Consider the following 22800-nt stretch of genomic DNA (forward strand, 5'->3'; position numbering starts at 1 on the left):
TTACTTCTCAAACCATAAAGCATCAGGAATTACTTTGTCTTTTAGGCAGCCAAATGGGCAACGCTTCATGAACTCCATAAAACTGATGATAATGAAGAACTTCTAAAATGCAGCATTCCTTTAAAAAAATATATCATTTAGGACAATAGTAACCAACATGTGTTCCTCAGAACACTAGACATACAAGGTTTCCTGGAGGAAAAAATGTATATCATCAATTAGATTTGGCAAACACAACTTAGTTTATATCTCCATCTTGAAAATATTTGAAAACATCACACAGTGCCTATTTAATAAACCTTGTATAAGTATCAGGTTTTTTGTTTTGTTTTTGACCATCACTCAGTACACACTTCTTTAGTAACAGAACCCTTTCAAGTACATCTACTCACTTTCTTTGGGACATGGTTTGGTATGCAAATTTTAAATGATACAAATAATCTATACATAATAAACCTTCAAAAGAGCCATGTAGGGACTTCCCTGGTGGTGCAGTGGTTAAGAATCCACCTGCCAATGCAGGGGACACGGGTTCCAGCCCTGGTCCAGGAAGATCCCACATGCCACGGAGCAACTAGGCCTGTGCGCCACAACTACTGAGCCTGCGCTCTAGAGACCGTGAGCCACAACTATTGAGCCCGTGCGCCTAGAGCCCGGGAGCCACAACTACTGAGCTCGCACGCCTAGAGCCCGTGCTCTGCGACAAGAGAAGCCACCGCAAAGAGAAGCCCGCACAGCGCAATGAAGAATAGCCCCCGCTCACTGCAGCTAGAGAAAGTCCACACGCAGCAACAAAGGCTCAACGCAGCCAAAAATAAATACATTTATCAAAAAAAAAAAAAAGTCATGTAGTTTTCAATAGACACTACTTAAAAAGAATATAAGAGACATCTTTGATTGGGTATAGAAGTGATCAAAGCACAGATCATTATTAAGGCTTTCTCTGACACTGTTATTATAAGAGAGCTAAGAGGGAAAACACATTACTATACTGACCTGGTTATTAATGTAGAATATGAAACAGGAATCCAGATACAGGAGTTTCAGGCTACACATTTATAGTAACGTGGTACCTAATGTGCTTGACTAAACCAAAACTATGTCTAAATTTAAGTGCACATTCCTTAATAACAATTTTTATTAAAAGAAACTACAGCTGTGTCCGTATTGTTAGCTCTTTTGCTTTTTAAGCCAGCTGACCAAAGTCTGATGGAAAAAGAGATGCCTTAACAGTAGAGTAATTCTACATATCTTTTCTGGACTTTTGCAACTTTCATGCCTTGGGACACAATTTGAGAAGAGAATCCCCCCTCTCCACGATTTATCACCAAATGTAGTTAACACTTTTCTTGGAATCTGCCAAGAAACTCGCTTTTAAAAAAAGATATTAGTTGGAAGGTAGATGGGAAATTAAGCACGTCTGAGCACTCAAAAGAATGAGTAGGATTTTTACTATAATTAGTGTTTATTTGGACCTAGCAAAGGATGCCAAGGCTAAGGAGGCTTCAATCATCAGAAATCAGTGCCTTTCTCTACTAAAGTAAAAAGGAGAAATCAAATTAAAAAGTATTTGAGGGCTTTCCTGGTGGCGCAGTGGTTGAGAGTCCGCCTGCCGATGCAGAGGACACGTGAGCCATGGCCGCTGAGCCTGCGCGTCAGGAGCCTGTGCTCCGCAACGGGAGAGGCCACAACAGTGAGAGGCCCGCATACCGCAAAAAAAAAAAAAAAATGTATTTGACTCTAAAACAGGAAAGGTTTAATGTGAATGAAATTCTAGACTTAAAATATTCCAAACTTTATAGAATTATTGACTATCATATGATACAAACACAAATATTTACTATTTTGTTTCTAAAGAACATCTTAATACCAGTCCAAAGTTACTCTTAACTAAGTATGAAAAGCTAGGCACTATGCAAGCAATAACACAGCTCACACAGTTAGAAGGCACTTTAGTTAAGAAAAAGCAGGAAAGCAGTCAAAGCACGGCAAACCTGAAAAATCCTTTAAGTAAAAAGTTCGACAAAAAAAAAAAAAAAAAAGTTCGACGTAATGAATTTCAATCATTCCAGAACTTTGATTCCTACAGTCTTTAAAAAGTATTGTTTCAGCACCTAGTAATTGGTAAGCTGCTATGATTACAGTTCTGTGATTTCTTTCATAACACCATAATTAATTCATTTAACAAATATTTATTTAGTATTACTACGGAAAAACAAAGATTAAAATATCTACGGGGACTTCTCTGGTGGCACAGTGGTTAAGAATTCACCTGCCAGTGCAGGGGACACGGGTTCGAGCCCTGGTCCGGGAAGAACCCACATGCCGCGGAGCAACTATGTCTGTGTGCCACAACTACTGAGCCCGCGTGCCACAGCTACTGAAGCCCATGGGCCTAGAGCCCGTGCTCCACAACAAGAGGAGCCACTGCAATGAGAAGCCCGCGCACCACAACGAAGAGTAACGCCTGCTCACCACAACTAGAGAAAGCCCGTACACAGCAACGAAGACCCAATGCAAATATTAATTAATTAAAAATAAAAATAAAATATATATGAACACTGCCCAAAAGATGCTTAAGAGTCCAGAAGAGATGGCACAGATTTAAAGGGTAGAAAATGGTAAAGAGCCTAAGAAATGCACAATCTACTTAAATTGTGAAGATTGCTCAGAGGGGAAAGATTCTATGCAGTTTGGTGGGGAAAGAAGTAAGGGGTGCAAATCAGGGAAGGGATCGATGATGGATTTAAAGGAGAAGTAGAATTTAGACAATGAAAAGAGGCTTTCCACTGGAAAGAGATGAGAATAGCAAAAAAGATGGAAAACCACAATGAAAATAATTTAATTTTGCAGGAATGGACAAACCTACAAAATACTAGCTGATAATGCAGAAGTTAGATATTCTAAGCTCTGGCAACTGGAATATCCAGGTCACTTCAAATCACCAATTAAAAGATCTAATATTGTACCAACACACTCTATTGATGCTCTATAAATACTTCTAAATTAGTGACCCATGACCCCTTATATCAATTATTCTTCCTGATGGAATGAGATGGTGAAATAAATTTTATTCATACTGTAACTCAGAGTAAACTATTAATTCTCATCAGAAGACATATTAGTTCTCCAATTTTGAGTATACACGTTCAAAGTTAGGCAAGAACAAGGATCCCCCCAACTTTCCTTTCAGTTTATATATACAAGATACACATCTGATACTCAAGTTTCACTTTGAAATCATGATATAAAAGCTATGTTGTTCCATTCACTATGGCAAGATCAAAGTGTTCTAGTCTCAGCTCTGCAATACTGCACAAATTGCTTTAGTGCTCTGTGCCTCAGTTTCCTAACTTGTAAAATAAGGGGGTTCCACCTGGATGATCTGCAAAGGGGCTTTCAGCTTTAAAATCCTATACCCAGTTAAATGAACATCACCTTTTCTACAGAAGTCATTGTGCCAAGACTAACTATAACAAAAAGAGTATTCTTTCCCTAAACACATGTAATAAAAATTAGCCTTTATTAAGCACATACTAAGTCTTAGGCTCTTTCTATTCCTTACTTCACTTAATCTTCACTACACCCATCAGAGTAGGCATTTTCCTCATTTTACTCATAAGGTTTTAGCCTCTCTTGCCTGTTCAATCCAATTAGGGGTGGAAGGCAAGGATTCAAATCAAGGTCTAACTCCAAAGCAAGCTCTAATAAACCACACTATAAAACTTGGTGCCTCAAAGAAAAATATCAGACAGATAATATACACAAACAAAAGCTGAAGGGGTGGGCTGTGACTATGGTAACCTGGAGAGAGCGTGGTCTTCTAAGAGCGCAACTCAGCTGCCTTGAAGCCCCGATGGGAATGGCAAGAGAAGCCAAATATCGGTTTGTGTGTCTGCATGTGAAATCTCCTGATTTTCATATGAAGGAAGATAAGATTCACCAGCCTTCAGCTTCTGCTTTAAACAGTTCTAACTCAGATTTTGTGAGGTTAGTTCTAATAATTATATAAATTTCCAAAATTCCCAGATAAGTATTAAAATACAGGGCAGCAGCAATAAAGCCTAGGCTTTGATGTAAGGCAAACTTTGGTTGAATCCCTGCTCCATTACTAGCAGTGTGACCTAGGTCAAGTTACTTCACCTCTCTAAGCCTCATTTCTTCATTTGTAAAGTGAGGATACTATCACCTATCTTTCAGGGTGGTTAGGGATCTAAGAAGAATGTGAACTATAAAGAGCACAGTACCCAGCACAAGGTAAGAGCTTGACAAATGAAAGCTATTATTTACCCTTCAGGATCCCAGTTAACACAGAACATGGGATCTATGTTCATAGACAACCCAGTAATGCATACAAATACTACCCAAAGTTTACCTTTAAAATGTCATACTTTGGACTTCCCTGGTGGCGCAGTGGTTAAGAATCCGCCTGCCAATGCAGGGGACACGGGTTCGAGCCCTGGTCCAGGGAGATCCCACATGCTGCAGAGCAGCTAAGCCCTTGCACCACAACTACCGAGCCTGCGCTCTAGAGCCCATGCGCCACAACTACTGAGGCCGTGTCCCACAACTACTGAAGCCCGCGCACCTACAGCCCGTGCTCTGCAACGAGAAGCCACCGCAATGAGAAGCCCGTGCACCGCAACGAAGAGTAGACCCCGCTCGCTGCAGCTAGAGAAAGCCCGCGCGCAGCAACGAAGACCCAACGCAGCCCCCCCAAAAGGTCGTAGTTTGTCACTTTCTTGTAGATCTAAAATTACTCTCAAATTAAAAGCTTAGTTTTAAAAAATGTCATATACACTCATTTCTAATAGACAACCAAACTTCGAAGAAAGTTTATCCTAAACCTAAAATCGAACCAACTTATCAAATACTGTTTGTAGTAGCTAACAATTTTTTTAAAGTGACGCTGCAAATCCTGTTACCACGAGTTTAGACTTCTGAATGGGGTGAATGGAAGGGAAATGTGTTTCCAAAGCAGTTTGAGCGCGAAAGATCCCTACAACGTCCGAGGGAGTATTTCCCAAATATTTGGGTAAGACTGAAAAACGGGGTCCGAACTAATAACACCTGGCAGAACGACCTGTCTCCAATTGAAGGGACAGGGGCAGGCAGCTTCGTGCCCAAACTATCGTATTATTCTTAGCCAACTGCTCTGGTCAACAGCTGGGTTTTAAACCTTCTTGCTGTCTTCCCCAAAGCCCCATTCCAGACCGCGAGGGAGGGAGCTGGACTTTCCTCACCGCCAGTGTAGACACTGGCGAAACGGGAGGGACAGGCCCGCGGCCCCGAGGGGCGTGGGAGACAGGTCGGGCCACCGCTGCCCCGTATCGATGACTTCCCGGGCGGCACCACCCGCGGACCACCACCAAGCGGCCTGCGGAGCTGTTGTCAGCAGGGCCGAGCCGCCGCGCTGGGGGTTTCGTTGGGAGCGTGAGGAAATAACTCGGGGGTTTCAGGAGAGGAAGGAAGGCACGGGGGCAAAGGGGGAGGAGGCATTTGGACTCCCGGCCCATGGTGACGCGCGGGAGGTGACCTCCGGGCCCCCGAGTCCTCCGTCCCAGTTCCTGCCCGGACCCTTCCCAAGTCCCGGACCCGCCGCTCCTCTCACCGTCTCAGCTTCTGTGTGCTGGGGTCCGGCACTCTGACCCCCCATAACCCCGCGGAGGAAATTCATTTTGCCGGTCAGCCACCGGCTCCACCGGCCCCGTCGGGAAAGAAAAGATAACTTCCCCTGTCCTCCGCAGGGCCTGGCCCCCCAAGCCCGCACTCAGCGCTCTCCGGCCGCCGCCAACACCGCCTCTTACTCGGCTGCAGCTCCAGCCCCCTAAGCCCGGAAACAGCCTCCACCACCTGTCGAAATGCGCATGCGCGGGGACGTGGCATTACGTGGCTGCTCGAAGGGCGAAGGCAAGGGGGAAAGCAGGCGAGAGGAGGCCGGTAGCCTGGGTCCGCCCAAGCCCCGCCCACTGCTCAGGCCCCGCCTCCCCCCGCAAGGACACTCCTCCTACCCTAGCCCTGCGCTGGTCGCTCGGGCTGGTCCCAACCACCCACGTGGTCCGAGCCCTGCCCTGCCAGCTGGAGAGGATCCGGATAGTGTACGCATTTTGGCTTGCAGGGTGTTTAATTGTCGCCGGACGTAGTGCAAGCTGTCAAATCTGGGGTCGTATTTTGTTGAGTCGAAAGTGAAATTTTCCTTCGGCCGACGTGACAGGTAAGGGTTCCCGGCCCCTGGAAGGGTTCTTTTGGTTTCGCGGTGTAGCAGTACCGGCGTTGTGGCCTTCTTGTCCCCGCAAATTGCATTTCTTTACAGGGCTTTGTTTGGTGGTAAAAAGGTTGCTAGAGCCCCCTCATTCCACTGCCACAGGAGGGCGCATTTCTCAGCTCTTGCTCTTCCAACCTGCTAAAAGGAATTCCTGGATCTAAATACCAGGTACACCGCTATTTTCCTGTGGTGTGGGGAGGAAACCACTCGAAACCTGCATTTAACTTACTAGAGAAAATACATTGATCTGCCGTGTCAGTTCGGCAGCTAGTAGCATGACGTTTTGTTATTAACTCTAAACCCCTACATTTTCGGTGTGGTTTTTTTTTTAGCATGAAAAATGGCATTTTTCAAATCGGTATGCCTTGTTTCTTTCGAAATGAGAGTGCCAGGTACACACGCTTATGGAGTAGTCTTGTAAATAAATATCTTGAACCTAAAAAGCGCAGGGTCTAGTTAGCTAATTGATTAATACACGTCTCCACTTGGATGCCCCACAGGTCTCAGATTCCCCGGCCTCCCTTAAAGAAAACAAAATCAATGTGCTTTTTCTGTGTGCCCTGACACGCTCTTTGGTACCATTAGCCAAATAATTGCCTAAGCTAGAAGGAGGAAGCTGGGAGGAATCTGAAACTCTGGATTGCACCCCCATGTGTTCAGTAGTCAATCCTGTCATGTCTATTTATAGAATATTGCTCAAATAGGTCTCTGCTCTCCATGCTCTCTGCTTCTGACATAGTTTATGTTGTCATTTTCCACCAAGATTATGGCAATAGCTTCCTAACTAGTTTGTCTGCATTCACGCCCTGGCTTCCTTCCAGTCATCTGCAGTCCACCCTTGGGTGAGCCTAACAATAACAAAACACCTGTCTGTGTTGATCTTCTTCTGAAAGTCCTCCAGTGGTTGCCCATTCTCTCCATAATAAAATCCAAACTCCTTAGCTTGGTGTACAGGCCTATTATGTTCTGGCTCTTGCCTGTCTTTCTAGCTCCTGTCTCCCTCACATACTCTGGATATATGCCTGGATATGCCCTTCCCCTCCCTCCACTTCATCAAGGAAACTCCTGCTAGTTCCTTAAGACTTTTTTTTTTAATTTATTTTTATTTATTTTTGGCTGTGTTGGGTCTTTGTTGCTGCTCACAGGCTTCCTCTAGATGCCGCGAGCGGGGGCTACTCTTCGTTGCGGTGCGTGGGCTTCTCATTGCGGTGGCTTCTCTTGTTGCAGAGCATGGGCTCTAGGCTTGTGGGCTTCAGTAGTTGTGGCGCGTGGGCTCAGTAGATGTGGCTCACGGGCTCTAGAGCACAGGCTCAGTAGTTGTGGCGCATGGACTTAGTTGCTCCACAGCATGTGGGATCTTCCCAGACCAGGGCTTGAACCTGTGTCCCCTGCATTGGCAGGCGGATTCTTAACCACTGTGCCACCAGGGAAGCCCCATAGTTCCTTAAGACTTAACTCTGGCATCCTCTGAAAGCTCTTCCTGAAATCCAGATACGTATGTATATGCTAGCACTGTGCAGTTGTTGATATGTGGGAAGCTCTCAATAAATGCCTGTTGAACCGGACTGTTAAGGGCACGACTGTGTTATTCATTTTTATATCTCTGTGGCTTAGCATTGTCCCATAAAAGGTGATATTAATGGATACATGAACAAAACATTAAAGGAAATATGAATATAATGCTAAGGAAGAAGGTCCTTTTTTCATCTGTAAAGTGGGATTGCAGATAACACATATCACAAAGGCTCTGGTGCATGTTCCTTTCCTAGTGCCAAGGTTTTAAGCCTGGGTGACTTGGAGAACAGTGGGGATCATACTGCCCAAAATACTGTACACTAAGCATTGTCCTCTGCTTTAAAACTGGACACTTGACATTTTGCTTCAGACATTTTCCATGGGGGCATTTCATTGCAGCCTAAAAAAAATAACCAATAAATGCTCAGCATTTTTATTACCAGGTAATGTGTGCAAAGAACTTCACCCAGTCCCTAAGCCTTACCCCTCCCTGAGCCTCTCCTCACCTCCTCCCTGTGCCCCACTCTACCCCACTATCAGAGATAAAGCTCTGAGGTCAAGTGGGACTCATGGATGTCTATCACATGTATTATTTGGTAATAAAAAGTAGCGCCTTGACATCTTAGCAGAATTATTTTAAGACACCACCCTTTTCAAAATGCCCTGCTTTGTTTTAAATTTTGCTGAATGTAGTAAGTCACTAACAGCGTACTATGAGTTTTCCCTTCATTTGACCTGTTTTCTTCCCTAACAGCCTCCACTGGCCAGGAAGGACTATGGGCAGGAGGAGTGGGCAGTCTGGGACAGAGGAAATGAGGGTGGAGCCCCCAGATTTCCCCTTGACCTCACAGTCTTGCCTCTCTCCTGGTGTCTGGGAAGGGGTAGAGCTGCTTGATGCTTCCAGGAAAAAGAGGAGGCAGAGAGGGTACAGTGCCTAATTTTTCCCCCAATCGGGCGTCTGAAAAGGGAGCAGCCATGAAATGGACTGAAAAGAGAAAGGAGATTACATGCAAATCCAGTTCCACTGATTTTATAGAGAAAAGTCAGAGACCATGTCTCGTTCCTATTTGTACCCTTTAACGATCTAGCATAATTCCTTTTACATGGCAGATGCTCAAGCACCATAAAGGAAGAGAAAAAACATGAAAAAATTGTGACTGCCTGACTTACGCCCTTATACTTCTCACTTTCTTAAGTCTAAATATTCAGTATAAGAATGTCATGAATCATTAACATACGTATAATCCAAAATTTTAACTTGGGTAAATTAAAATTATTTTTCTGACAACAGAGCAACTAACAAAATTCATTGGTTTGAAATCCACTTTTAGAATTGCTTCCTTACAATTCCCTAGTTCAGTCGCTCTCCTCAGTGGCCCACTTTCCCCATCCTTTCTTACCTTCTAGTGGCAAACTCAACAATAACAATGAAATATCATTGCACAAGATTGTGTTTTGATTGAGGATGGTGGTGATACGGTGGGGTGTTGTCCATACCTACTTAGGAGGATGAGTGGAGGTGATAATTTGTGTTTGAAATATATCACTACAGGTTTTTAAAGACTAGTTACTGGAAAATCAGGGTTCAAAAATATTTTTGATAAAATTATGTATTAATTTTATTCATTAATCAAACAACACACAGCAAAATAAATTGATAATGATGAAACAGCAATTGAAATTCATAAGCAATCAATAGTAACAGTATCAAAAACATTTGTGCTCTATCTTTGCTAGACTGTCTATTCAAAGGACTTTACATAAAATGATTGACTTAATCCTCACAACAACCTTATGGGTAGTGTCATTAGCCCCATTTTTCAGATGGCGAAGCAGGCACAGAGAGTAACTTGCCTGATGTCATACCACTAGGAAGTGGCACAGCTGGGACATAAATTGGCAATCTAACTCCAAAGCCTGTGCTCTTATGTACTATGCTATCTGACCTCTCTAGACTCAAGGCACTAAGTAGAAAGGTGGTATACAAGTCCCTGTGTAATCTGGCCCCTCTGTTGTCTCTCTGACCTTACCTCCTGCTTTATTCCTTCTAGTCTAGCAACACTGGCTTGCTTGTGTTCCTGAAATTTGATTTCCCCTCATGGCCTTTGTGCTTGTTTTTTCCTGTGTTTTGGTTGTTTGCTACTCTACCCACATGGAGAAATGCCTCACTCCCTTCACCTTATTTAAGTCTGCTCAAAGGCCACTTGGGTCTCTCCTGACTGTTTTACGTTGCAACCTCCCCATACTCCTTCCTCTGCTGTGCTTATTTTCCTCTGTAGCACTTATCAGTCCGATACCTTATTCTCTTAAGATGCCATCAAGTTCACCTCAGAGAAAGAAGGAAAGAAAAAAAACCAAAAACGCCGCTGACTCTAAGATGCCATCTACCAAAAGACACATCCCAATTTTAGGTTTCATAAAATGTGAAGAAATGTTCATCATGGCATTAATGGAATCTTGTTTATTGTGTATTCCCCCACCATCACCTGAATGTAAACCCTTAAGGGTAGGGATTTTAGCCATTTTGTAAATTGCTATATCTTCAGTGCTTAAGCACAGTATCTGATGCATAGACAGCACTTGGTAGCTCTTTAATGGATGAATGAACTCCCCAAACGAGGAAATTCCCACTTTCAGCTTGTATGCATGGAAGCAGAAATTCTGCAGTGTTGCTGCATTGCATGGCAGCCAGACTTCCTCAATAGAGTCTGAAACAGGGTCCTCAGAAAATTGTATTAACTAATTTTAGTTTATGAATGTTTTGTTGGCTTTTAGTAACCAACTTAGTAATTAACACTTAGTCAGATGTAAAGACAAACGTCTGGGGAAGGACTTAAATTTTTAGGATCAGATAGCATCCCATTGGGAGAATCATCTCAACCTCCCAGTGGCAAGCTTACTTTTGTTTGAAATTCGTTACACTAATGCAGTTATTGTCATCATCGTAGACTCCTTCTTCTTCTTCTTTAAGACAGGTGATACATTCATATGGTTAAAATATAAAGTGCAAAAGGGTATTTAGCAAAAAGTCTCCCTACTATTCCTTGGCCACCCAGGCAATTAATATAGACAATTATTGTTTATCCTTCCGGATATACATATATGCATATGGACTCTCTCGCTTTTAATAACACAAATAAATGTAGCACATTGTACACACTGTTTTACACCTTACTTTTTCCCATTTAATGTATCATGGAAATTGTTCCATACAAGAAGAGGTATTCTTCATCCTTTCTTATTGTGTTCCATGAAATGCTTTAAAAATATTTTTTAAAGCCCTAGGAATTCCTTGGAAGAGGAGGGTGCAAGAAAGAGGGTTCTGGGCCCCCATCCTGCTCCATTTGATTGATTTCATTTGTTTATACTTCCTATGTCATTTGAACAAAAAGATTCAGAGGCTAAAATGTTGGACAGCCACCTCTCTTAGGAGATGCGAAACATGACCAAGGCAAGCACTTTGAACAGTCAAGTAGTTTCACATGCTCTAGAGTCCAGGATGCAAATTTCTGCCCTACCTGTTTTGAGAAGAACAATAATAGTATCTTCCTCATATGGTTGTTAGAATTTTATTAGATAATAGCTTTAATGTGCTTAGTACTTTAGTACATGAAGCAGAGTAAGTACTTAATAAAGGTTAGAGTGGAGACTCAGATACCTTTGGTGTATATCATCAATTTCTTAACAACCGAACATTTAAAGACATTACCCTATAATAGTACTCAACTCAAACTTTATTAGCTCATGTTACTGAAAAGTCTGATACTTCAGATATGACTTGATCTGGGGCATCAAGATAATCTCTCCAGGATCTGGGCTTTCATTATATCTGGACTCTGCTCTTTATATTGGTTTCTTTCTCTGGCTCTGTACAAGGGCAAGTTGGCTGTCAGTTCCTGCAGTCCTGTAACCTCCCAGGACCAAGTTCATCAAGGAAGACTCTTCACCTCTCTCCTTAGAATCTCAGCAAAAGTCCTCTTATGACTCACTGGATCTTATTGGGGCACGTGTCTTTGTGTTGGGCCAATTCCTATAGCCCTGTGTATGAGGTGCTCTGATTGGCTTTGATTCACACGCCCACCTCTAAAACAAGCAGTGGGAATCCTCCCCTCAATTCAAAGCATATGGCATAAGAACAGGGGAACAGGGACTTTCTTCAAAGGAGAGCTAGACTACTGTTCCAGGAGAAAGTTTATCAGGATAGGAAAAATAGAATAGATGCTCACTATATGCCCTGATGGACTTGACTGCTTGCCAGGTTTTTGGGGGGTTTTTTTTGTTTTTTGTTTTGCTCAGGACACGCAGGCTCAGCGGCCATGGCTCATGGGCCTAGCCGCTCCGCAGCATGTGGGATCTTCCCGGACCGGGGCACGAACCCGTGTCCCCTGCATCAGCAGGCGGACTCTCAATTGCTGTGCCACCAAGGAAGCCCGCCAGGTTTTTTTAAAAAATATTTTCCCAGCAGTGCGACTAGCATTTGCTCATATCAGTACTGTTGCTGTGTGAAATGTTCAAGAGATCATGTTGCATTATTTAATAAAAGTAATTTTACACTGCTTTGTATTTATATCTGCAGGCAAAGCCATATCTACACCCTCTTTTAAAAAAGTACAGTCCAGGTGTGTTTCCATTCTTAGGAAAATACAATAAAGAGAATTGCTTACTTATGAAACACCTTAACTAGGAAATCCCATTTTCAGTTCCAACGGACTTTTTATAAGACTGTTTATTAAAGGACAAATTTATCAGCTGCAGGCCCAGGCACTCTTACCTCCTGTAGAGAATTTGACTGTCACCTCTCCACACCCACTGTGTTCCCCCAACATCTATAACTAGCTGAACAGGCAGGTCCTGAATAGCCAGGATGGGGTGGCAGATTTTACTGCCCCATTGCACAGCTAGACTAAGTCCTTTGAAGTTCGCATTACTAGGTGATGCCAAGATTCCCTGGAAGCTTAAGATGACTTAGTATGGAGTCATTGCCACGTTCATTAGCAGTTCATGACCCAGAGCAAGTTGCAGCTGACTACCTCATTTGCCTGAGTCTGTGGCCCAGGTGAGTACAAGAGCAGGGGACCCTGTAGGCTCTCTCTTGGAAGAGCCTACAGTCGGTCAATGTAGATTGGACCTTCAGGCCAGCAGGATGGTAACTGACCTGGAACAGAACTTTTCAAAGCCAGCCCACATGTCAAAGATCCCCTCTCTCCCCAGTTCCAGTTCTTTAATGATGTTGATTATGAGCAAACAATGGCCTATGATGGCAAATTATTCACTGTATGAATAATTGGGGTAGGCTCAGTAACTCGCAGATTAGGTGGAGGGTCCAGAGCTGGCAGGCAGTTTGAGGAAAGAAGAGGGAGCTGGGTGTGGACCTAATTGTCTGCCCGCAGATCAGGCGTCCACGGGCAGAGGAATGGAAGATGAGAAGATTATGAGCACAGAGAGGCAGAGGAGAGAAGTCTTCTCTTTAGCTTGACTGTTCCATGATGCTGCCCTGCCCAGGATCTCAAATACCGTACTAGTCGTGGGTAGTATAAAGAACTAGAAGAGCTCCAGCTTACGCTTCCCACTACCCTCTCCCTAACTCCAACACCCGCATACACACATGGCCTTTCCAGGGCAGAGCCACAGTTTGTGAGACCCAAAGGACCCACAACCAAGTCCTTAAACTGCTCCCTCTCTCCCAGGTATGTGCATAGTGAGTCCTAAATTGCTCAGAATCCAAGGTCTCAATAGGTCATTGCCACAGCCAATCTCCTTCCTGTGAGGGCACTGCTATCTAGGTCTGGTTCAGGTTTCTGGGTCAGAGCAAAATGACTCTACTGGCATTTGGATACTTATTTCATGGTATAATAAATATCAAGATCTTTGTTTTTGTTTTTTTTAAAAGCTCAAAATTCATAACCACTTAAAACAAATCAATGAAACTACAAATTTAACACCTTTCATTTTAATAGAATTAGTGATTCTAAGTTCTGCTGTGTCCTTCAACTTCAGGAGAGTTGCATATCTGATGGGTTGGTTGGACCTGAGTACAGTGCCTTCCTGTACCTTTCAGTCTTCTGCCTGGAGCTTTTGGAATCTTGGCCTGTAGGTACCTACTTGGGTCTGGCCAGAGACTTAGGCTCCCTGTTTTTGATTTTTCCTTGCCGTTTTAGGAAGGATGGTCCTTCTTGGGGACTAACTCCTGCCTTCCCTGGTGGAATGAACCACTTTGTTCAAAGAGCTTTTCTCCCAAAATTCATACTCAGCCCCTCCCTCTTTCTGAGGGGTGGGATGGGGTAGGAGATGGAGTTGCAGGAGCTGATTGATAATGAGAGGGGGTTAGAAAGGCTTCTGTGAAGGAGAGAAGAGGCAAAGAAGAGGAAGGGGAGAGAGTGGTGAAAGAGATCCAAGAAACTGAATGGAACTGCTGACTAATATCTGCAACTAGAGTATTACACCCACAGAAATACAGGTTTTTGTTTTTTTTTTTTTCTTCAGTACTTAAAAATTGCTCGGTATAGCAGAATACTGAAAACAGATGTGCTTGGTTTCCTGAACTACTGATTCAGCAAACATATGAGTCTCTGTCCTCTCTGCCAGGCCCTGCTATAAGTTCTCTCCCACTATAGGTTCATTCTGGAGTGCTAAAATTCTTATTCCCATTTCATAGAGAGCGAAGCCTGGGCTTCAGCATGGTATAGGTCAAAATGGCATGTTTTGTTTGCAAACCTAAACAGAACTGGGTTTTCATTCTAGTCCTGCCACTTTTGAATGGTGTAGCCTTGGGCAAATTAAACTTAATTTTGCTATATCTGTTTTGATTACCTTCTGCCTTGCAACAGAAAACCAAAGAATGCCTTAAAACAAATTGTCTGGGATCTAAGCTGGAATCTTTCTGCTAAGCAATTACTTGGCTTGAGGCTTTCATCTTTTTTGTTACAAGCTGGTTGTAATTGCATCCTTATCTGGAAAGAAAGAAGGGCAAAGGTCAAGGTCAAAAGTTATCTATCAACAAGTTACCTGTTCTTCCCCACTCTTTTTACTCTTGTAACTTTTATTCTGAACTAATTTTAGAATTGAAGAAAGGTTGCAAAAATTGCACAAAGAATTCCCAAATATTTTATACCCAGATCAAACGTTAACATTTTTACCCCAATTACTTTATCATTTTTTTTCTCTCTAAATATATACATTTTTCCCCTGAATCACCTGGAGAAGAATTTATAGGCATGATGTCCCTTTACTTCAGTGTCAAATTCCTAACAACAAAAGCATTTTCTTAAATAACACAGGCCTTATTCAAATTTTGCCAGGAGTCCCAATTATTTTCTTTTCTGGCCCAGTATCCAAACCAGGATTACACACTACATTTTGATGTTGTCTCTATAGTCATCTTCAGTCTGGAACGGTTCCTCTTTCTTTGTCTTTTATGATTTCAATATTTGGAATAGTACAGGATAGATCAGTTACTTTGTGGAATGCCCCACAATTGGGGTTTGTCTGACCTTCCCGATTAAGTTCAGATGGTGCATCTTTGGCATCTTTGCTAGGAATATCGCAGAAGTGCTGCCCTTCTCACAGTGCATCGTCTCAGGAGGTACATAACATTTGTTTGTCCCACTATTAGTGATATTAATTTTGATCATCTGTTTAAGGTGTTGTCTGCCAAACTTCTCTACTGTACATTTAACTGTTTTTTTCCCTTTGATGTTAATAAGTATAATTGGGGGGATATGCTTTAATATTGATAAATATCCTGTTTCTTCTCATCAAACTTTCACCCTTCAGTTCTAGCATCCATTGATAATTCTTACCTGAATCAATAGTAGTTGCCAGTCTGCTTTCCAGGAAGCCCCATCTTTCAAGTTCTACCTGTTTTGTTAAGAACTTTGCCCAGCCTTAGTTGCAAGAGAGCCTGGGAAATGCCTTATTATGTTATTCTGCTTTGGTATAAGCATATTGCTACCCCCAGTAAAATTGGGGTTCTCTTAAGTAAAGAGGGGAGAATAAAAACTTACTACACCTTGCCAACCCAATAGCATCATTCTTAGGATTAAATTAAATGGTCTTTGTAAAAACATCTACCAAGGAGCCTGTAACATGGTTGATATTTTAAAATATCCCTCCCCAACCTGTGGGAACAGGGTTTTATTTATTTGTTTTGTTTTGTTGATCACTTGTGGTCACATAGCTAGTAAATAGCAGAACAGGTCTACAAACCCTAGTCTGGTCCCTACACCATAGTTTCCTTTTGCTGGTTTTAGAAATTCTGTATTCTCTTAAATCTTTCAGCCGTATGACTAAAACTACCTCTACAGTATATTAATATATAAAACTATATTAATCTGTACAACTGTTGTAGAATGGTCCTGTTTACCTAGATGAAGATAGCATTATGTATATATTAAATAAATAAAACCTGGCTTAAATTTCTTTATATTTGGGTGTGTTCCTCTCCATGTAGTCCAAGGCAGTTGTTCTCTTTTGGGGTAATGGCTATTAATTCCTCCAGGAATCATAATCTGGAAAGACATCGAGGGGAAAATGGTTAGAGAATAAGGTGTCTGCTCAGCATTATAAATAAATACACCCCCATGTTTTATTGATTCTTTGCAGTTTTTAAAATATTTAAGAGAAAGAGAGAATTGTAAAACTCTATCTCCTGCCAACGATAAGAATTGGAATTTTAAAATTCCCTTGTCACAGAATCAGTATGAAAGAACATAAAATTTTAATACCAGTTGGCAGCAGAAAATGTCACTTCATTTAACTCAGAATTTTACACTGAACATCATGGAGAATAATAATATCAGTACATGACAGAAATAAAAAATGATGATAGAAAAGTGATAAATCAGGATACAAAATTGTATATACTGAATGATAATAGCTAAGTTTAAAATATACGGGGAATTCCCTGGCGGTCCAGTGGTTAGGATTCCGCACTTCCACTGCAGGGGGCCAGGGTTCGATCCCTGGTTGGGGAACTAAGCTACTGCAAGCTGATCCTGTAAGCTGCATGGGGTGGCCAGAAAAAAAAAAAAAAAGATTAAATAAAATAAATAAATAAAATTGGGTAAGTATTTAAAATATATACATAGGAAGAAGCCTAGAAAGAAATGTAGTAAGATGTGAATTCAGAGTAGTTATATTTCGGTGGAAGGATATGGGTCATGTTTTCTTCTTTCAACTGTTCCATAATTTTTACTGGATAAGTTTTTCTTTAAATAAATATGCCCTTTTTTTTTCTCTAAATAATCACAAATAATAACAAGCTTAGAAAAGATATTAGGTAGAAACAGTTTTGGAAGAGAAACATCTGGAGCCCCTGACAAAACTATTAGTTTGCTTTTGAGGAGAAACCCAAGGAGCCTCATGTTGCAGCTGATGCCTGAACTTGAATTTCATTTCATCCATCTTGGTACCATCTACTTTCCTCTCTATCTTCCATTCTTTCTTTCCTTCTTTTCTCTTTTACTGTAAGGTAGGTGAAGAGATTAATTTTAAGAAAGAGATAGAGTTTCATATAGTAGAAAGAACATTACAGTTTAAAGCCAGATAGATACGAATCCTGGCATCATCATTTATTCATTCCACAAACATTATCTGAGCAATTACTATGGAATGTACTATTGTAGGCTTTGGAGATTCAGCAATGATTGAAAACAGATAAAAATGTCTGTTTTCATGAAACTTATATTCTAATGGGGGTAGACAGTGTGATTTAAAAGTTCCTGGAAGGACCCTTGGATCAAAAATTACCTTCCTAACAGATGTTTACAATGCATAAAAGTATGCCATGAAGGACTTAGCCTTTTGGGTCAACAAACATCTTCTTTTAGCCTTTTGGGTCAACAAACATCTTCCCGTTGCAGAGCACAGGCTCCAGACGCGCAGGCCCAACGGCCATGGCTCACGGGCCTAGCCGCTCCACGGCATGTGGGATCTTCCCTGACCGGGGCACGAACCCGTGTCTCCTGAACCCGTGTCTCCTGCATCGGCAGGCGGACTGTCAACCACTGGGCCACCAGGGAAGCCCAAACATCTTCTTTTAAAATGCAAATATCAATGAAAAGAGTACATTCTCATCATGCTTAACTGTCCTTCATTTATTAGTGTGAATTAATTGTCATATACCTCAGGAGCTAAATGAGAACCATGCTTTGCTAGAATGAGCATTTTAATTGTGAGAGGCCCATTAGGTACTATCCGGGAAGGGTACTCTTGAGTGGGTTTCCGAGTAAGCACTATGAGGGTCCTGTGGCACGAGGTAATTTAGGAAGGGCAAAGCAGATGAAGAAAGAACAGTGGTAGGAAATAAATTTAACCCTTAACATGTATGAGTTTGTCTTGGGGATCCAGAAGTCTTCCCAGGTTTAGATACCTCCCCTGCCTCCTTCCCTTCATAATCACGTATTTCTTTTAAAAGAGTACCTTAGGACCAGGACATTCCTGAGATACATATCTGTGACCTTTCTCAATCCCTCACATTATCAAATACTCCTAGGATGTATCATCTCTTTCACAAAATGCTTAAGATATAAATGGACGAATGAATGAGTACATATTTTTAAAAGTAGTAAAGATCAGTAACAGCCCCATTGAGATGCAAATGCAAGTCCTCTGCTCATTCAGTAGCTTGCCTCTTGTTCACACTTTTATAAATTTATTTATTTATTTAATTTTGGGTGTGTTGGGTCTTCGTTTCTGTGCGAGGGCTTTCTCTAGTTGCGGCTAGTGGGGGCCACTCTTCATCGCGGTGCGCGGGCCTCTCTTGTTGCAGAGCACAGGCTCCAGATGCACAGGCTCAGTAATTGTGGCTCACGGGCCTAGTCGCTCCACGGCATGTGGGATCCTCCCAGACCAGGGCTCGAACCCGCGTCCCCTGCATTGGCAGGCAGACTCTCAACCACTGCACCACCAGGGAAGCCCTCTTGCTCACACTTTTAAATGACAGTTCACTGTCAGAGACCTCTGGGTCTCTGAAAAGAACAAAATTTAAAACATGCAGATACCAAGGTTTATACTTACATCTCTATCTCTACATCATCCTCCCTCTGGTTCAGTTTTCACCTCAACCACGATGGTGCTTCTATTCCTGTTATTCTGAAATTGTGTCACGTAAGGTTGTGAAGAAGTTCTGTGAGAGTCTGGGGTCCATCCTGAGTCTTCAAAAGAACTCAGGTTAAAGAAGAGTGTCTTGTAAGGATATAGGGGAATCTTCAAGGAAATCTTTATGAAATACAGCCTGGGCCTCATGAGAACTGGAGAGTCAACATGCAGGTAGCGTGTGTGAGTGTGTGTGTGTGTGTGTGTGTGCGTGCGTGTGTGTGTCTAGATATGTCAGGCTTCATAATCTCGTCTGTGCTTTTTTCAATGAGTCTATTCCATTCTCCTGCTTTCTGTGCTGACTCACGGCCTCTCTGCTTCCAGGATTGCAAGTGGCTTTGGCCACTGACCAGACCCCAGCCCGTTCTCAATGTAACCTCACAGCTCAGCTCCCAGTAACTGACTCAAGATGACTCTGGGAATCTGACTGGCTCAGCTTGGGTCAGGTGTCCATCCTGGTCCAGTTAGAAGGTGTGCTTAATAAATGTTCCCTCATTATTGCTGCTTATGTTCTCCTTTATCTTGGCTTACAGAGTGTAAGGGAGGTGGGAGGACAGGAGATTTGGTGTATCCTGTTGCAAAGACCCTTTGGACTGTTCAGTTTTACTTGAGTTTAGTGGTAGTTGGTATTATTATTATTATTTTTGCGGTACGTGGGCCTCTCACTGCTGTGGCCTCTCCCGCTGCGGAGCGCAGCCTCCGGGTGCGCAGGCTCAGCGGCCATGGCTCACGGGCCCAGCCGCTCCGCGGCACGTGGGATCCTCCCGGACCGGGGCACGAGCCCGTGTCCCCCACATCGGCAGGCGGACTCTCAACCACTGTGCCACCAGGGAAGCCCTGGTAGTTGGTATTATTTCCTAACAACAATTACTGCCAACAATTTCTTGTGCTGCTCACTTTTCATATATTGTCTTCATTAACTGTCTCAACCTCCTGACTTTCATCCCCTTCATGCAAAAGGAAATGGTTGAAAGAGCGAGGTTAAGTAACTTGCGAAGGTCACAAAGCTCAATTACTGGGATTTGAGCTGAGATTTTTGTGACTGCAGAGCCTGTGTCCTCTCCTGATTTTCCACATCTATCCCTGGGCATGTCATTGGCTGGTCCTGACCACTGCCATAGCTTAACCCCAGTACTTCCCTCAGGTAAGCTCTCCCACTTTGGAGAAGTAGATAATTTGTTAGAAGGAGAACTCTAACCAATAGGCTACAGAGCTCCACCCAGTAACAGTGTTTCCCAGTTGTTTCCAGTCTGAGACAAAGCTGTGATCTTGCCAGAACATATGTAGACAAGAAGAGGTTGCTGTCTTGGTTTCTCATATTGAGTCATCCACCAACCCAAGAAGTGGTCCAAACACACACTATACTTTGGCTCTTATATAAGTTATAAGTTATCATTAATGTTCAATAATAGCTGAGTGCTTAGTACCTGGTATGTGGTGGTATGTTCAATAAGCTTTTTTTTTTTTTCGTTAAACTGAACTAGCCAACTTTAGCTTATATCCTCTCATCAAATTGAAGCCAAGGGTCATCAGCGCTAGTTTGTTATTATCCAAGGGCCTTACTCCATTTGAGCCACTGTAACAGAATACCATAGACTGGGTGGCTTATAAACAACAGAAATTTATTTTCTACCAGTTCTGGTGGCTGGAGGCCCAAGATCGAGGTGCTGGCAGATTCCATGTCTGGTGAGGATCCACTTCCTGGTTCACAGACCTTTGTCTTTTTGTTGTGTCCTCACAAGGCAGAAGGGACAAGGGCCTCATTTATGGAGGCACTAATCCCATTTGGAGCCCTCATGACCTAATCACCTCCCAAAGCCCCCACCTACAGTGCCATCACATTGGGTGCTAGGATTTCAACAGATTTTGTAGGGGGAAACAAATAATCAGACTTTAGCACCAAGTTGAAGTTGAAGGAATTGAAAGGAATCATGATTAACAGGTTAGCAATGTTTCAAACAGATGATTCTGTAAAAAAAAAAAATGACACTTTTCAAATAAAAATGAGCCACAGACTTTATACTTGAAGGAGAAGATCCCAGTGGAGAGGGATCAACTGGACCATAATATCATCATTGTGTCCCCAGGATGTACCTCCTCAGGTCTCTAACAAATTACTCCTGCCACCAACATGTTGGCCTCTAAGAGGCACTGTTTCCCCTCCAAGGCTGTGGACCCCTCACTGGCTGTGAATCAAATCTAAGGCAGAGCCTAACTAAAGCTGTGTTTTATCTGCTAGGAGATAACCACAGGGAAATAAACACCGAGAGTGAGAGTGATGCCAATCTTTATAATCTGGTTTATAAGGAGAGTGTATTGATCCTGTCTTCCTGGCTCTTGGACTGTTGATGAAGATTGGGCCCTCTTTAATCCCAACATTGAGGAATCACTTACCAGGCTTGCTGCTAGGGGTTGGGCAGAACAAAATGCAAGGTCCCTTCTCACAGTCAAGTCTAGTAGGGGAGAGACATGGCAAAGGGGAGGCCCTGACAGCCTTGCTTAGATCCACCCTCACAGTGCCTGGTTTTCTGCTTTGGCACTGAGGATACTTCCCTTCAGACAACACCTATCGCCAGCAGGGTAGCCATTGCAGCACGCAGCACAGTCCTAACGCATTTTGTCAATTCATGTACTTGATAATAGAGGGTCTGTTTGTTGAGTATGCATTTGAACTTACTATGAAATAAATTTCTATTTTATGTATAAATTGGCCAAAATACAGGTATTGATATAATAGCTAAGAAAACCAATTAGCTAATTCATTCAATTGGGATTATGTTTACATCTTTATTCTCAGGATTCAAGGTTTAATATTGAATAATAGGTTCTACTCTCATTAAATCCAGTTCTGCTCTGAATACATGTCATGAGATTTGAACGATACAAGTTTATTTTAATTTTATAAAATTTCTATTTGGCAAGTCTAAGGCCAGTCAACATTTTTCTAAGTTGACTTGTTAAACCCTAGGATTCTAATAAAACTAACCAGTAATGATCCTTTATAGAAGAAATGTGAATGGCATCCTCATTCATCAATTTGATGATTGTTTGAATTTAGAAAAATGTTGACTGGCCTTAGACTTGCCAAATATAAATTTTGTCTTCTCCCATCAAACACATTTCCACACACATGCCACGGGGCGGCTGGGCCCGTGAGCCATGGCCGCTGGGCCTGCGCGTCCGGAGACTGTGCTCCACAACAGGAGAGGCCACAACAGTGAGAGGCCCGCATACCACAAAAAAAAAAAAAAAAAAAAAAACACATTTCCACATATATACTTGGTTATCTGTGCTTTTACATTTCCCTTTTGCTGTTACGGTTGTTAGCTTTCAGTTCCCACTGCTATGCATGATAGTCCTTTGCACTCTGATTTCCTCCTTGTGATCTAATATGGACTTTTAGTAGTGGCCAGCTTTTATTGAGTATGTACTGTGTTCCAAGGACTTGGCAGGTATCAGCTAACAGAATCCTTGTAACTGCCCTTAGGTGGTCAGTAGGGTACCTACCATTATGATGCCCATTCTGTGATTATTTGGCCAAAGTCACACAGCCAGCAAGAGGCACAGCTTGGGATTCAAACCCAATCGAGCTACAGAGTCTACAACACTATGCAAAAATATACAATACTGCCTCAATATTCAGGTGTATTAGAATAGCTGAAGTTCAAGGGTAAGTAGGATCTTAGTAGAGTTTCCAAAAGGACTCACCTGTGAATTATATCTTGATACATATATAACCTCTCTGAGACTTTTCTCAACTATAAAATAGAAATAATAATAGAATTGACCTGATAGCACTGCTTGAGGATTAAATGAGTGTGTGTGTGTGTGTGTGTTTATGTATATATGTGTGTGTGTGTGTATGTGTGCATATGTATATATGTGTGTGTGTGTGTGTATATGTATGTATGTGTGCATATGTGAAG

The 22800-nt window shown here is 42.4% G+C and overlaps 1 protein-coding gene across 1 annotated transcript in view; it reads right to left on the bottom strand.

The window, feature by feature from the left end:
* USO1 (USO1 vesicle transport factor) overlaps nucleotides 1–5835 on the bottom strand; it is an 89454-nt gene extending 83619 nt beyond the window's left edge. Inside the window, exon 1 of the mRNA XM_065877437.1 lies at nucleotides 5612–5835. Coding sequence (XP_065733509.1) covers nucleotides 5612–5677 — 66 coding nt within the window. The 5' untranslated portion in view covers nucleotides 5678–5835. The remainder of the gene's footprint in view (nucleotides 1–5611) is intronic.
* Nucleotides 5836–22800: the final 16965 nt, after the last annotated feature.

The sequence above is a fragment of the Phocoena phocoena genome, chromosome 5 (genome assembly GCF_963924675.1).
Source record: "Phocoena phocoena chromosome 5, mPhoPho1.1, whole genome shotgun sequence".
Taxonomy (NCBI): domain Eukaryota; kingdom Metazoa; phylum Chordata; class Mammalia; order Artiodactyla; family Phocoenidae; genus Phocoena; species Phocoena phocoena.